Below are 17,199 nucleotides of genomic sequence, written 5' to 3'. Positions count from 1 at the left end.
AGCTCTGGACACCCAGCACCTCCTGCGCCCACCCACCTCCAGTGCAATTCACTCTGCGGGCCCACAGCGCTGATGTTTTTAGCAGAATAAAGGAGTATGTTGAGTTCAAAGCCTGGTAGCCATTCCCCGAGTATCTCAGCTGTTCCGTGGGCTGCAGGTGGTGGGAGACAGCTGAGCTTCGAAGTGGGGGTGGGATAGAGCCCTGGCAGGGGGATGCTCTTTTCCTCTCCTGCAGATACATAGAAAGTCTGAGGTCTGATGATCGGTGTTCAGAGCCTTTTGGGGCAAGCTTCCCCAGCCCAGACACCACCATTCCTGCAGCTGGTGAGTGGCCTGAAGCCCAAAGGCTGGGGAGGGTTCTGCTGGTTAGCGCTGTGCCAGCAGGCCACCACAGTTCCTACAAGCTAACGCGCAGGAGGGGCATCCCCTCAGGACCAGCATTCACCTCTGGGGGAACACAGACCGCTAGTTTTCTCATGACTAGCCCATTTGTTACTTTTATTTTTTAACCCGCTCGTGCATCGTCCAAATAGCTTGACTTTATCAAGTATTGCCCCAGTGTTTACACTTCTAAGCTGTTTTCTCTCTGGTCAGCCCCATGTTCATAGATGAACTACGGACGTGCCCCATGTCTGACACCCAGTGCCAGGGCCGGGCTGTATGGCACGGCTGGGCACCGGAGGCAGGGAGAGCCCCCAGCACCGGGGGCCTCAGGGAGGTGCCCTCGATACGGGCCTTGACAGGCAACAGCGCTGGAGCCTAAGGAGGGAAACGCCATCACCGTAAGTCTGAGGCGAGGGGAGGCCTCCATTTCCCCTCCCCTCCGCCAGGACCATGCAAGCCCTGCAGCGTGCTGAGGACCGAGACTAAAGCTGCCAAAACAAAGGAAGGAACCCACTGCAGTTTTATTTTTCCTTAGATAAATTTTTTTTTTATATAGAATATATTACAGTCAGAGTTCTCAGCTTTTAATCAAAAGATAACAAGTTATTGCAGTTTTTTACCCAGTGAAACTACCGGTGGAAGGAGAACTTTCTAGAAAGCTGTCTTGTCTTTAAAAAAAAAAGAGGGAAAAAACCCCACCCAGACAGAAAATACACGTGTAGGTTGCACTTCGCAGCCACTGGCGCCCGGCCGGGCAGGTGGGCATCCCTGTGGACAGGGGAGTGTGAGGTGAAGAAGCAGCGATGGACACAACACTATGGCGAGGGAGGCAGGCCTGGGCACTAGCGAGGCCGGTTTCCTAGGCACAATGCTTCTGCTCCGGCTTAATTGCTTTTAAATCAGGAAATGAAAATGCGGTGAGGAGGGAGGAGGGTGGCGGGTGGCGACTTTCACCTGTGTGAGGGAGGGCTGGGGCCCTCAGCCTCGCCTCAGCTCGTGCAGCTTGTGGGCGACGCGCTCCAGCTCAGCCTCGATGGCAGCCAGGCTCTCCAGCTCCTGGTCCTGCAATGAAAGCCCATGGCACCCGTCAGCAGCTGCAGGACGGCAACCCTCACCCCCTAGAGCTATGGAAAACCTTGCCCAAGGCTGGCTGCCCATGGTAGCACAAGCACAATTAAGACTTGGCTCATCCCTTCAGTCTGCTCCTGCGTTTGCCCCTCTGGACAGGTATCTGTGTGCAACACTAATTAGTCCTGTCCTAATGTTAAATTGCTGCAGCTGGATATGGGGACAAGGCAGGCAGCTACCGTCCTTCCCCAGCCCTGCTGCTGGGCAGGACAGCCCCAGTGGGTCTCTCACTCTGGAGTGTGGGACTGGAGGGAGATGGCTGCTGGGGAGCTGGGGCCGGAGCGGACACTGCCAAACGACACTGGGCACCGTTGTTGAAGCAGCGGTATCAAACTGGGACCAGCACAGGTACCTGCCATACGTGGCAAGTGCAGTGCCCTGCTTGTGGAGGAGATGGTGGCGTCCCATCTCCCCACGCTGTGCTGGGTGTCTGCATGTGCCTCCAGTACAAGAAAATGCTTTTCCATTTAGGAAAATAGGGACTGGGGAAGCCATCAGTTCAAAGGCTCAAGCTGCCCATTGCTTGGCGGCCTTTCTGTAGTGGCTCCTGTATATCTATCTATGCCATTACCTGAAGCCATTTTATTTAGTGCAGGTACTCAAAAATCACAACTGTGTGGCTTTGCCTCAAGCCTGGTCATATGTAACTGGCCCCGTCTTGCTGCCAGCCCCATCCCTGCCTGTCCCTCATAGACATCACCTGAGTCTCACTGCAGATCACGCACCCACCCAGCCAGCAGCAGGCTCTGCAGGAGCAAACTTGGGGCTGTTGGTGCTAAAAGTGCCTCTTCCTGTCAACAGAGCTGAGGTGACGGCCCCTCTCCTGTGTGGAGGGAGCAGAGCCTTGCTGCTGTCTGCAGCAGCCACCAGGCACAGGCCAGCACTGAGCCACTGGCCTGTACTGCTTGTGGCTGGTGTGAAAAAAATACCGTAAAAGTCATCTTTCTCATCCCCGAGCTATTTTCCTGAACAGAGAAAAAGGCACCCTGGCCCTCCACAGGGCCCTTGGCTCAGCCCCTGGGAAGGTTCTAGCTACAGCAGGGTGCCAGCACCCAGGGGAGCCAGACTGAGCCCAAGCGGCTGTTCCAGCGTGCTTTGTTTGAAGCAGGTCAGGAAGCAGCAGCTGAGGCTCACCTTGTTTGGAGGAGAGCTTTGCCTGCAACTGGACACCCCAGAAAGCAAGAAAATAGTGCTGTGCTGAGATCCTCCACAGCACCCAAAGAGCAGAGAGGTCAGACCCCAAGCACTGCCTCACACAGTACCCGTGCGCCCTGGCTCGCTCCTGCCCAGCCCCACAGGCTGAGCCCCAGTGAGTGCAGGGGACAGCACTTTCAGCTGCTGTCTGTGCCCGTGCTTGTGCAAGCCACAAGGCCACATGGCTTGAAAGTGAGGTCAGGGGACAGAATGGCTGTTGTTCTGGCTCTGTGCCCTCCCTTCCCTAACCCTCTCCAGTGCCCCAGCTCTCACCATGGCTGTGCCCCTGGTTTACCTCTGTAGGCCTGACACTACCCACTCCAGCCCTGAGCCAGGGAAAACATTGCCTTTGACTTGAAGGGCCTTTGGGACTCAAGACCCATCCCCAGGCTCCAGATACAGCTCTGGTCACCACACAGACCAGCACAAAATTCCTATTGCATTTTTAAGACTCTCTGGAGCAGGGCATGTTTTTGCACTAGTCACTAAAACAAAGATAAAACCCAAAGGCACGGCCAGGTGCAAATCTCAATAATACCTAGAGCTGAATGACTAAAAGTTCACCAAGCATCTCCTTAATGTCACAGAGAACCAGTGCTGGCTACATAATGCCAAGGTACCATCCACATCTCCAAGGATAGCTTTGGATTCCCATTAATAACTGGGTGGGATTTATTCTTAAGCCTATGTACACCAACCTCTGTTCTCCTATTAGCACTGCCTTCCTCATCCTTCTTTTCTTCAGGCATGGGAGCAAGCGGGAAGCCTCCCTCACTGCTGTCCTCCTTCGAGTGATGCTTCCATGACCTTCTCACATCTTCCTCTGGACTATTGAAGTCATACTTGTGGGACCTAAATGCCATTTTCATGGACCTGTCCGGGTCTTCCCCACTATCGTTTTCCTCCATGCGCTTCTTTGATGTCAGCTGCTTGGCCAGCTCATCCATTTTGTTCCACCTCTTGGAGTCTTCCCACTCCCTGGAGGACTCCTCCTCCATCTCCTCGCTTTTGGCATCCCTGGGCTGGAAGGTGTCCTCCTCCCCCTGCATCCCCTCATCCTCCAGGCGATGCCTTCCTCCTCTCAGTGCCCGGGGCTGCTCTTCCTCCTCCATCTCCTCAGAGCTCTGCCCATCTTTGCCAAATCCCAGAGCACTGTCATTATCTGAAAGAGCATTAAACACAACAGTGAGCACAAGTGTTAACCGGTTATGCTTCACCTTTGTACCGAGCCTTCAGGGACAATGCAAGGTGGCTTTCCTGACTTAGGCCCATTTTCCCAGGATTCTGGAAATACCCATTCCCATGTCACCATGTCGGTAACAGTACTCGAAGGCAGCAGTCAAAAACCACATTGGAAGTTCAAGAAAAAGAAATTAGTTGGCCCCAGGTACAATGAAAATGGAGCAGCAGGCAGCGAACAGCAACCGGGCCTGTGTTACCCACTGTGTGTGGGCCCACATGGTGGGAGCTTGCAGGGGGGATCTGGGTGGCTGTCAGTGGGCTGTAAACCCAGTAAGCATCTGCCTGAACTTTTAGGCTTTAAAGCCTCTTATTCATCTGTCTCAGTGCTCTCAGCTAAGCCCCAGTAGGTATCAGTGCAGTCGTCTGGGATACGTACTGTCATCTCCCTGCATCTCCTCAGCCTCCTCGTCCTCCCCAGCCAAATCAAGTGACCTCTCTGCTTCAGTAGGGTCCTCCTCTGCAGCATCATCTCCTCCATCATCCTCCCGCTCCACACGCTCCCCTGCTGCCTCCTTGCTGTGCTCCCTGCCCTGCCTGAATGGCTGCTCTCCCTCATCCTCAAATTCTGAGCTGTCCCTGGGGCCTCTGGGTTGCTCTTCTTCATCCCCTTGCTGCTGCTGCTCATCCTCATTGAAGTCTTTGCTGATGTGGTTGTCCAAAGCTTTGTCTCGCTGTGCATCCTCTGTGTCCCCAATCTCATTGCTTTCTGCTTCCTCTTGATCCTCCTTCTTGCCAGGTTCGGCATCCCGTGGTCTGGGCTCCCTCTCCTCCAGGCTGTTCTTTCCCTCCTCTCTGGAATCTTCATTTCTCTGGGTTTTCTGTGCTGCCAGCTCAACCAGGGACCCTGTGGGCTGCTCCTCTTCAGGGTGCTCCTCTGCCGCATCTGCAGAGGGAGGAGCAAGAAGCAACACCTCTCCTGAGAGCTCATTTCACAACCAGTGAAGCCCATGTGTTTCTTAGGGAGCTTCAGCCCCATTCAGCAATCTGCTTAACCAGCCCATGGATCCTTTCACAAATCACTTCAACACATGCTTGCGTTCAAGCAAGCTGATGCTCTCACTGGTGCCTGCTCTCCTGGAGAGACTCGCAAGGCTGAAGTTAAACATATGCTGAAGTGCTTTGCTGTGGCACTGTCCTCATCACCGTCTCTTGAGATGCCAGCAACAAACTTGCCCCACATGAAACCAGACTGCATGTAAAACGAAATGATTTCGGAGTGTAATACAGCACTTGCACAGCTCTCCCTGCTCTAAGTGCTGCACTAACATCGCAGCCTTTTTTCTCCCACCAAACTGAAAAGTCAGCCAGCACTGTTTCCAGGCAAGCTGGAGGGAGGGAGGGCAGGCTCTGCTTCTGCAAAGCAGCTACTCAGCAGGAGCTTAATGTGGACTGGGTATTTGCTCTTGCTTATGTCAGAGACTGGCCATTTTAACATAATGAGCCATAGAAATCACTTTGCAAAATAAAAGATGGGGTGCTAAAGAGCAGTGGGAAAACTAGATGGGTATGGAAAGGTGAGCACAGTGCCAAACAGGGCTGAGGAGTGTGCTAGGGTGAGGGCATGCAGAAAGCCAGTCATGCAGGGCTGGTGACCACCAGTGGCACTGCACTAGTGTCACTGGGCTGCCTGCCGGCCTGGACAGCCCAACATGGCACACTTCATCCTCATACAGTCTCCACACTGCTGGAGGAAGAGGTTCAGGTCTGCCGTGGCAGGAGGGAGACCCAGTGCCACCCGTCCTCCCCATTGGTTTTTGGCCGCGCTGGCTGCAGCAGCAGCCTCTGGGCATATCACTCCTCATCACTTTGGGTAGCTTTGGGCTGTTGTTGCAGCATCACTGCACTGCCATAGCTCAGCCACACATCCCAGAGCCTGCTCAATACCCTCTGCAGGGGTGCTGCTGCTGAACAAGAAGTCATCTCACCCCACATTGGCATTGTCTCTTCCTGATGTGAAAGAGAGAAGGGGCCAAATCCTCTTTTTTGCTACACTGCCTGTCTCTAGCCAGGCCACAGAACCAGAGTGACAAGGGGAAATGCCAGCTGAATATGGTCTTTCCAAGATGCAGGGGTGTGTGCACTGTGTGCATTCCAAGTTCAGTTTTCCCTTCAGAGACCCACAACCTAATATCTTGGATGCTCAGAAGCACAGGCAGCAAGAACAGACCCCGATTGCTCTTGCCTGTATCACTGAGTACAGGATTTCCGTGGCTGTGACTCATTTTAAGCATTAGGAGTGAGCAATGATGTCGGCAGCAGGGTGGAAAAGATCAGTATCAGTTTGGTAACTTGACCATCACCAGTTACTATGGCTCAGAAATTACCTGTTGTTTAAGCTGGTAAATAAGAATAAAGCAAACACAGTGTTGCTTGTGTATGTAAGCGGCAGTATCAAAGAAGATGCCTAAATGAGAAGCAGATGGACATATCAAGGCTATTAGAAAGAACATCCTTGTTTACAGCCTGACCTGGATTTCTGGGGAGGGGAGGCTGACACTGACCTCTCTGCTTGTTCTTGTCATTCTGACTTTCAAGGACTTCGGAAAGTTCATCTTCAAAGCCACCATTTTTCTTCTGCTGCTGAGTTCTCTCATTGGCACCTGTGTGAAGTAACAAAAAGTAGGAAAAAAGCAGCCCCTTCTGTCTTTCAGAACATAGAGGTAGGAGAATAGTTTTGTGCCCTTTATAATTATATGTGTATTTTCTACAGTGGACAAATCTGCCAAAGGGCCGCTGAGAGAAGTGAGACTGGAGAATCGTGAATCAACAGCAGTAACAAAGCCATCATCAAAAATATCACCTGCAGGAAAGCAAAAGGTCTCTAAACAAACAGAGAAGCAGGGTTGCTAGGAAAGCTAATATTGATGGAGAGCTAGGGAATAAGAGATGCTGAACTGCACACTGAGGCTAACAAAAGACTTAAGCATTGGAGTACTGAAGGATAAAAATTGCCTCCTGCCAGATGCTGCCCACGTACCTCTGCTGAAGTGAGCACTGAGAGACCCTGTGTCCTCTGGCCTGGTTGTGGAGGCCCCTCTCCCCAGGGCACTGGGAGGAAGAAGCAGCATTTATTTGCACTCTGGGGATGGTCCAGGGCTCCAAGGCCCCACACCTTAGCCTCTGGGATTATGGAGCCAGCTCAACAAAACTAACACCCTGGAGAAAGGTGTCTGAAGGCAGCACAAGCTGAAGTTCAGAGCACAGCTGTCCTGGCAACCAGCACTCCCCCGGCAGCCCCATCCCAGTGGGATCTGCAAGCCAAGCAAACCCTGTCTAACCCAGCTCATGCCCTGCTTCTACACCTTAATGCAAAGGCAATAGCCAACACTGCCAGCCCAGTTCTCTCTAGCCCTACACTGGGCAGAGCTGAATGGTGTGGGCTTTCCAGCCTGAGCAGGACCAGCTGCAGCCAGCACAGAGGAGATCAAGATAAACATCTTTGCTTTTCCCTTGGGCTACACAACTCTCTCAACACCAGTCACTATCATCTGCAGATTAGAGCTCATGTTGTTACCCTGGGACAAAATGGTGTGATGGGCCCAAGCCAAGGAAACCACGGAGCAAGATGCACCTCTGTGAAATGAGTACCTTCATGTGGACCCCATGCTGTACGGCACAGCCTGTCTGACAACTGAGCACTCTCCCTCACAATCCTGGTGTTGTGGGCAGCAGCATCCCAGCACACTGAAGAGGCCCAGGTTTCTTTCTTCTGGATCATCTGAGCATCCACAGAGCCCATCTGAGGCCCCTCCAGCTGGCCACGCTCCAGCCCTACAGCTGGCATTTATAGTGACTGAACTATGGCTTTGGGAGCTTCATGAGGCGCTCTCCCACACTTGACTTCCTGATTTTTTCCTCTCTCTTCTCTCTGTTGCCTCTGTGGCTTCCCTGTGCCGAAAGCAGACTGGTGGCACTGTCTTCCAGCCGTCCCTGGCAGCCATGCCACATAGGAACAGGGCATAGGGACACCCTGGCAAAGGAGGGCTGCCAGCTGGGTTACCCCAGGGAGAAGGAGGAGGGCAGACCAGGAGCTGCTTTCCCTGCAGCCTGGGGAGAGCCCTATTGCAGCCTCAACCAGACCACCAAGGCAGAGGGACCTACACTGGTTTTGAAGTAGCCTTGCCTGGAACTGTAGCTCTGGGCACCTAGGCACCTGAAAATAGCCCTTTTCCCTCTTGCACACCCTTTGCACAGCTCTGTGCTGCTGCTGCTCCTACATCATCCTGCGGTAAGCAGCCTGCACCTCTCCAAACCAAAGAAACTTGCATCTGAGCTAAGGAAACCAACAGAAAAATCCCCATTAACTCAAAGATATTTTCACTGTGGTCTTTTAGGTACAAGGTTCACTCGATGCTCAGTAAGACTTCCCGTCAGCCACACCAAGGTTTAGTGCTAGACTCCAGCACAGTGAAGATTTCATTCCAGTTTGGGACCTGGTGGTTACTTGTTGAATTAAATTACAGTATTTTCTTTTAGGGTTCTTCACCCACAAAATGCCTATACTCTGCATCACCACCAAGTTACACTGACAGTCATTTAAATCATCACATTTTATTACAAGCAAAAGTCCTGCCTTCACTCACCCAGTGTCTACTGGAAGTCCTGGAACTATATTTCGTAAGGCACATTTATTTGATGTCAGATTAATGTAAAACACAAAAAAAGCCAAACAACGAAACTGTGCAAGGGGCTACAACAGATGAAACCCCCTCTTCCCAAATAACTACAGTGACACTGTACCTTCAGCAGCAATTTCCTGAAGTTCCTTCAATAAATTTTGGTGGCGAAGGATAGAAATGATTCGTTCATCTGCAGTAGGGGAGACAATACAGAAGGTGGTCAAAGACAACCTCCCCCTGCCCTCAGGAAATGGAAAAGAACCCCAAATGCCACCTCCCTCTTCCTTTACTCTTTTCTCTCCCTTGGCCTGATTTGCTGCCGCATCTCTTAACTGTGAGATTAGATGACAAGGAGGTTCCTTGAAAACCAGGCAGCTTCATGTCACTCAGCACTCCCCTGGCCACAGTGCCAGCATGATGGATGGGCCTGGGCTGAGCAGCGGCTCTGTCCCTGCTTCTGGGACTTTGTGAAGCCCGGTGGGGTGACCGTGGGGAAGGAGAGTGTGTCAGGGACACTATGTCAGGCACTAAAGCATGTGTCAGTGCAGGACCAGCCCCTGCTTGCCACAGTTGCTCTTGCTGATACCTAGCATTAAATCTAAGCCTGTACCTCCTCTGAGTGTTTCTAGGCACTCCTCGCTGATTGGCAGGGGGTTTGGCTTTGATAAAGTATCAGAAATGACCTCTACAATGCACTTCATCACCTAGAAAGAGATAAAAAAATGAATTAAAACACTGATCTTTTGTCTTTTTTTCCCTAAATCTATTTGTTACCAACGTTAAAATACAGCAGACGATGGCACAGATCTTCTTGCTTCTCTGGTTGAGTCAGAACTGAATGTTCGGTTCTTGTTTTACCTAATGTAGGAACAGAAGGTGCCTCCTGAAACTGAGAAGTGAGCAAATGACACATGGCAGTGGAAAGAGCTTCTTCAACATGACACACGCTTCAGCTGCAGATCTCACGACTCCAGCCCATCCCAGAGATTGGGTACATCAGGCGGTTATAGGGGATCTGGTTATATACATAGAAAGCTTCAAATCATCCTCTTTTAAGTCAATATATCTCAGCCTGCATCTCATAAAAGGGCTCAGTGGGAGGCTGTAGAGAGAAAAAAGTAGTCATAGCTCTTCAGTAGGCGACCTTGAAATTTTGCAATCTATTTGAGCCCATAGTTAGACTGCAGCCAGGCATGGAGGGGGAGGTAAGGCAAATTGTACTCTCAAACACAGATGAGAAATACTGCTTTCAAGCCCTAGAGAAGGACAAGACACTCTGGATAAGTGTTTGACCTTGCACTTGAGTGTTCAAGTGATTATAGACTGGAAGAGCTGTACATGGAGGCAGGTCATCTGAAAGCAAGGAAGTTCCCACACTTTCCTTGGAAGCATTTGCAACTGCCTGGGACAGCTTCCCAGGCAGAGTGAGCTCTGGGCCTGCCCTTTCCAGCAGCCCTTTTCTTTGGTGTGAAATGAGAAACATTATTCATCTAGTTTGTCACCTGTACTGAGATTGCAGGCCCAGCTCCTCACTCATGCAACTGCAGCACCACTGATCCAACAAGGATCACCCAGTGCTGTATGTGTGGTGGGAGAATGAAAGCCAAGGCAAGAAGGCAAGTTGGCACCTCAGGGAGGGGTGAAGGCACCCTCACCGCACTGAGGCACATACCCAGGAGTCCTGCTATGTGGTCATGGTATACCCAAATGGTCACATAGGAGAGAAAGCAGCATTCCCTACAGTCTGGTGCCGGTTAGAAGTGCAGGAATCAAGCTGTTTAGTTCAAAAGGATGATTATAAAGCAGCCTAGAAGGTATGCAGGGCTCACAAGTGCCTGTGGAAAAAGAGAGGCTAAATTGAAAAAAAGAATACAGGTAAGCCTTGGGGGGGGGGGCGCAAAAAATTGACTCACGGAACCTCTTTCTGCTGACAATTTTCACAGGCAGCCCTGAGAGCCCTGACCTCCCTCACAAGGTGCTGTTCTCAGGAGAGCAGTGCGCTGCAGCAGAAATTAAACACGTTAGTAGTTCCCAGTCATCTATAATGTTGCTCATTCAAGCAACTGCATATATATATATCTTGAACAGGTGGAATGGGCAAATTTTTGCTATGTGTGAGTAGAGAATTCTGCTTTTGCAGATCACAGCCATAAAATGCTGAACTTTTATAACTACTTACACATTCTGAGGATTAAACTGAGTGCTGGATTTAAAATTACAGGAAAGATCTAACAAAAAGAGAGCAGGGAAATTTCCCTGGTACATTCTCCTGTACCACAAGCAATCAATTAATATTGATTTTAGATGACTTTGAGTCAGTTCATTCTACTATTAAATAGAACAAACCCCAGATTCTGATACTTTCCTCCCACATTTCCCAAACTCTGGAGCCACTTATTGCAGCAGTATTTGATGCAGCTTCACAAGGACTCTCTCAGAATGAGAAGAATCTTGTCCAATGAAATACTCTATACAAGCTTTTTGAAGACTTCTAATCTGATTTAAAGCCTTTGAACACAAAGAAAACACATTGGTCACGACAAAAACCAGTCAGATCTGTGTAGGAACTTTGCAACATAAAGAAATGAAGGGTGCAGTCATTCCACAACACTCCACTTTTTGTAAGAGCAAGTCTTGCAGAGTGAAGCTTCACAAGGTCATGAAATAACAGCGTACATCAGGAAATGGAGGCGATCCTTTCCAAATGAATGTAATTAATCCAGTGCAGAAACTCAGACTGGAATTTTGCCATAGCTATCCTCTAACTGTGAGCATGTAACTAAACCCTTAAGAGCTGCTCATGCTGTACTTACACAGAAATCTCTAAAGGATCACGTCCTCACAAGGGTAGTGTCCTGGTTTCAGCTGGGATAGAGTTAATTTTCTTCTTAGTAGCTGGTGCAGTGCTGTGTTTTGGATTTGGTGTGAGAACAATGTTGATAGCACACTGATGGTTTTAGCTCTTGCTAGGTAATGTTTATACTAAGTCAAGGACTTTTCAGTCTCTCAGGCCCTGCCAGCCAGAGGGTTGGAGGGGCACGGGAAACTGGGAGGGGACAGAGCCAGGACTTTAGCCAAAGGGATATTCTATACCATATGATGTCGTGCTGAGTATATATAAGCTGGGGAGGGGAAAGTGTGTGTGTGTGGGGGGGGGGCACATTTGACATTATGGCGTTCGTCTTCCCAAGTAACTGTTACACATGACGGAGCCCTGCTTCCCTGGAGATGGCTGAACACCTGCCTGCCCATGTGAAGTGGTAAATTAATTCTTTGTTTTGCTTTGCTTGTGTGCACGGCTTTTGCTTTACCTGTTAAACTGTCTTTACCTCAACCCATGAATTTCCTCACTTTCACTCTTCTGATCCTTTCCGCCATCCCACTGTGGGGAAAGTGAAAGAGTGGCTGCATGTTGCTTAGTCACTGACAGGGTTAAACCACGAGAGTTAGACATTATCACGTTTGAGCTCAGCTATGCTCAGACCCTTCTGAAATGTATGGGTGCAAGTGGGAAATAGTGTCCTTTGAGAAAAAGAGTGGGCAAACACCAGCAATACTGTAAATGTTTTGGCCATGTTCAGCTCCCTGTGGAAAGCTCTTGGTGTAAGAAAAGTCTGATGAGCTGCCCAGGAAAGGCCTGCAGGTTCTGACTACAGGACACAGCCCTGAACCACCCACAGATTCTGGTGGCATAAAGCATGGTGTGTAGGAAGAGCTGCAGTGCTCACCACTGTACCCATGATGCTGTCCCTGCCCTGATCTGTCCCGTGAGACCAGGACATCCTTCATTGAAATGCTGTGTCTCAGGGAGAGGATGGTGAAGGCAGAAAAGCTCTAATGGCTCTGTCCAATTGCAGCAAATTCAAATGACAGGTGTGGACTGATTTTGCTCTTAGCTAGAGCAAGTGTCAGTAGCACCCAGGGAGGGGACAGGCTTGGGAAAGAATCCTTCCTTGTTGGAAGCATTTCCATGGAGTTGCACCAGCTACCACAAAAGTGCCAGGTTTTACACACAGAACATATTGGGGAAAAGCTCCCACAAGGTAAAATGTGGAATTAATAAATTGTCCCACCAGACGCCCAGTAAGCATCCCACTCTGGCATGGCCAGTTCAAGGGGCAAGTGCCTGTCCTGAGTCCCCTTTCTCAATTAGCAGCACACAGCCTGAAGCAGCATTCAGTGGCTCACAGCTCATGGCTCAGCCCAAGCAGGGGCTAAGCAGGCTAAAAGTCTTAACAAAGCTACAGCTCCCCAGGCCCAGCCACAACAGGAGGCAGGAAGGCGTTGTGCAGGGCACTTCCCCGGCAGGTAATGAGCAGAGACACTGCACAACACAGCCTGTGGCCGAGACTGACATTAACGTGCCCTCCCCTACTGCTGACTGGGGAAAAACATTATGTGGCTAGAAGATTTTAGGAAACAAAGCAGATAAAGGACTAGGGGGGAAAGGGCTGGAGTTTCCTTTCTGGCCATTAATTTCTGTAGAAGTCTTAATTTGGGCAGCTAAGAGACCAGCTCATCTAAAAGACTATAGGTACCATAATATCCAGGAGGGAGGGGTGTGTGTATCTGTCACAGGTCAACACAGGCCAACACACCTATCCAAGCACATTTAGGTGCCAAAAGCCCATTGGGAGTGCACACAGAGAGGCATGACACAGAGGTATGCACACAAGCCTATCAAAGAAGGCTGGAGAGGTCAGCCAAGTCCTGCGCTGCTTGTAGCCACCCAGACAGGCTGAGCAGTAGCTGAGGATGGATTAGCAATCTGAGAGTAGCCTGTTGCTTATTTTTCAGGAACATGTAAGTTTAAGTAACACACCACACACATAGATATACAGATGTATACACTCCCCCCGCCCCCCCCCCCCCCCCCAACCACACACAGTTCCAGCAATACCCATTCCTGAATCACATCTCCCCCCACTCTCCCCTGAGTCACCTCCCATTGGGAGCTTTGAAAAGCTGAAAGTAGGAGGACTAGGGAGAGTTATACCCAACCTCCATTGCCAGCCTCAGCATTCTCTAGACAAGCTTGTTTGATCCCTCTGGTAATCCTGAGGGACTTTCCTCCTGCACAGGTGCCCAGAAGTGGGTTCACAAAGGGTAAATCCTGGTAGGAAGGGAGTGGGGATGTATCCTGCTGTGAGGCGTCTCATGCAAATCCCTGGCACTTCCTACAGGTTATTTTAGCAGGAGCAGCCAAAACCTAACCAGCTAGGTGGCTGCTAAACATCACATCCTTCACCTTCACTCACCCCCTCCACTGCAGGCCCATCCTTACCTTAGTGTCTCCTTTATTCATGTCGTTTGTCACGGGAAGGGAGATGGCTGTAAGGGGAAGGGAAGGGGGGGGGGGGGGAAAGAAAGGTTTTAATTCACCTCCTCTGGGAGACAAGCAGAGAAATCCTATCCCGCTAAAAATGGGAGTGGAGAAGAGGGGTATCTCTCTCTGGTAGAAGTGGTTCCTGCATGCAGCAGCTGGAGGAGGGCATTATGCCTTCCCCAAGGAAAAGGGAAGGAAAAGGGAAGGAAAAGGGAAGGAAAAGGGGAAGGGGACGGGGAAGGGGACGGGGACGGGAAGGGTCTCCAGGCTGGCAGTGCCCGGTGGCCCGGGTCGGGCCCGGCGCAGCCCGCGGGCGGTGACCTTGCGGCGGCCGCTGCCCGCGGTGCTGGCGGGGTCGGGGCGGTCTCTGTCCGCGGTGCTGAAGGGGCCGCGGCGGGACCGGAGCTGGGGGCAGCGCCGCCCGTGGGCGGAGGGTCCCGGGCGGAGGGGCCACGGACCCCGGCCCGGCACCACTTACCCGGCACGGCCAGGAGCAGGACGGCCAGCAGTCCTGGGCGGCTCATGCTGCTGGCGGGATGGAGGGAGGGAGAAGGGGGCAGAGGGTGAGTCTGTCCCTGGTGTGAGGGCTTCAGGTGAGGTCCCGGGGGGAGACCAGCACCGTGCGTGCGTGTCTGCGCCAGTGCCCTGGCTGAAGATCTCAGACGGGGCACTGCAGCAACCGGCTCGTTTATATATCTCAGCCCCTCGGAAATGGCGTCAGGAGGAAGCCACCTCCTCCTCTCTCCCCCCTCTCCTCGCACACAGCCTTCCCATCAGCCTCCACCACTCGCCGGGCGCTGGAGGAGCGGCCAGGATGCTCCCGACCCGCCCGGGTCCCGCACAAAGGGTTCCAGCAACAAGGTGTCAGTCTTCTGTTGCTCCACCGTCCCACACCCAGCAGGTGCAGGAGGCTTGTGAGCTATGTTTCCAGGGTATCACTTTTCCAGTGCCTCAGCCAACATCAGCAATCCACAAGCACTGTGCCCTCTCTGTACCTACCAGTAGTCAACAGTGAGAAGTAACCTCAAGCATCCCAGCCAGCGTAGCCACCTGGAGATGGATTTTTCCTCTGGGGTTGCCCTTATCTTTCACTGACCACAGAAGTTTTTAGATGCCTGTTAAACACCTCCACAGAGGATAGAAGTGCTTGTAAGACTGGTCAAGAGCCAGAGAACTGGTCACCATGATATGGGTTTGCTGACAGAAATTATAAGTCCCAGCTATTTTATGAGAGATTTTTAAGTAGTAGGATATCATTTCAGATAAACAGCAAAGGCTGGTGGGTCTGTTGCTCAGCTTTCGTGACTCTGCAAGAAAATTTTAATAGGTTGTTATCCTTTGTTCTGTGGTTAGTAACAACCTAGAACATCACGCTACGTGCTCACAGCTAAGCACTCTGAAGCTGAAGTAACCAAGATCTCCTGGCCACTAGTTTCCATTGACAAGGGAGAGAAAGGAACAAATTGTACCATGCCCTTAGTCACAAGCATTTCCATGCTCTTGGCAAAATGGCTGTCTATTCTTTGGATGGAGTGTCTGTCAAGACAGCCAAATGGATTCTCTTTTGAAAGTGACTCCAATGCTTCTTTAGGAATAGCACCTCTGCTATTCCATGCTATCCCGCAAGCAGTTTCAGAGGTCACAAATGCCAGGGACTTATACTAGAAAACCAAATTCAGAAAAATGCATTGTCCTTCTTCCCCACCCTACCTTACTCCACTCACTGGGGAGTCCTGCACTGCACCCAAGGAGCTAGAGAGAACATATTTGTTCTGTGATGAAAACTTTTCTATGAAACCAGGCAGTACCGACTGCACTATAGTTTTACACCTTGTCTTTCCATACACACATGGAAATGTGCTCCCAAATGTAATTGTCCTATTATGTCTATCTGATTCAAATACATGCTTCAAAAGGCACGTTTGGATTGTAAAAGCCCACTTATGCAAAATCAAAGCTCCCCTTCTCTGTTGCATTTTCTATTTAATAGCAGAGAAAAGCTGGAAATAAATTGATCCTCTGAAGAGTGCTCTGTGGATGACATTGATTGATGGTTACATGTTTATAAGACTATGAAATGAACACTCATGACAGTTCTTGTTGCACAGGGACCTTCCATCCTCCAGGAACAATATATATCCTTCCTCTTTGATTGTTGAGTTGGGGGTTTTGTGTGTGTGTGTTCTTGAATTATTTATTGGGGAAAGAGAGAAAGGGGTGATATACAATGGCCTTTTACTCCTTCAGGATTCACCAGACTATTTTAGTCTGAAATACTGAACATTACTAAGCTTATTAATTCCTACATATTCCTAAGAGGTAAACAGATTGATCTGCTTATCAGGCTATGTTTAGCTAGTCAATATTTACTTATCCTTACATACAAATGTTGATCTTATTAGGGCAATAAATTATCTCAGTTCTAATCCAGTTCCTTACATGAAGCCCTTTTCTTCCCTGGGACTGATTTTTGAGAAATGTAACAGGATGTGTAGTACCCTTAACTATATTTTTTTTTTCTCTCTTTCTCAGGCTGTGTCTTGCATCCATTAAATTCATTGCAAAGGAGAAACTGACTCTTTTACAGGTATGGCATACATTCTCCAACTATAGTAGCATATGATGGATGATGAATTTTTCTATTTCTTGCCCCAGGAAAATGGACATGAAACTGTTAATCCAGCAATCAGTAATTCTGCTATTGTAATTTGTCTCATTAGGCACAGCTTTATTAGGAACTGTCAAAGTAAAGCACCTCAGGGAAAGATTTATGTCAAAAAGCAAAAGTGATCAAATAAAAAAGTGGAAGGTATGCTGCCACTCAGAGGAAGCCAATGCCAGACCTAGACTTCAAGGGAAGACCAGGTTTGTGAGCCTCTGAAATACTTTACATTTTAGTATATGGGGGAGTAGGTCTTTAGTGGGTGGCAAAGTAACAAAGATGGACATTTCTGACCAGTTCCAGTCCTATAAAAAAGCCATTTATGGCTGTAGAGAGAAATTTCCTTATAACTTCCCAATTTCTAGTGTGTGAAGTGTGGTGAGAATGTGGAGAGCCATATACCTTTACCTGCTTGCGGTCACTAACATAATATGTGCAATGGACAATGACACATGCCTTCCTAGCCTGAAAAGTGATTTGAGAAGATGGCAATGTCTGGATGTATGGAAGCAGACACCCAGCACTGTTGCATTAACTGTGCTCTGAGCTGAGCAAACAAGAAGGCCAGCCTGAAAGCCACATTGATATATGAACATCTTCCTATGCATAAGCTCATTTGTTCAAGCAATCATGTGGCTCAAGTG

The 17,199-nt window shown here is 49.9% G+C and overlaps 1 protein-coding gene across 1 annotated transcript; it reads right to left on the bottom strand.

Annotated features, from left to right (window-relative positions):
- Nucleotides 1–908: 908 nt before the first annotated feature.
- Nucleotides 909–14,591, bottom strand: CHGA (chromogranin A). The gene is made up of 8 exons (XM_005241925.3): nucleotides 14,372–14,591; nucleotides 13,852–13,898; nucleotides 9,178–9,271; nucleotides 8,689–8,757; nucleotides 6,450–6,548; nucleotides 4,325–4,831; nucleotides 3,405–3,868; nucleotides 909–1,446 (listed from the first exon to the last, which is right to left on the bottom strand). Exons 1-8 carry the CDS (start codon nucleotides 14,415–14,417, stop codon nucleotides 1,363–1,365), a joined length of 1,410 nt encoding a protein of 469 aa, XP_005241982.1. The 5' UTR covers nucleotides 14,418–14,591; the 3' UTR covers nucleotides 909–1,362.
- Nucleotides 14,592–17,199: the final 2,608 nt, after the last annotated feature.

Source organism: Falco peregrinus, chromosome 1 (genome assembly GCF_023634155.1).
Source record: "Falco peregrinus isolate bFalPer1 chromosome 1, bFalPer1.pri, whole genome shotgun sequence".
Taxonomy (NCBI): Eukaryota; Metazoa; Chordata; class Aves; order Falconiformes; family Falconidae; genus Falco; species Falco peregrinus.
This window is presented reverse-complemented; position numbering and strand designations above follow the sequence as displayed.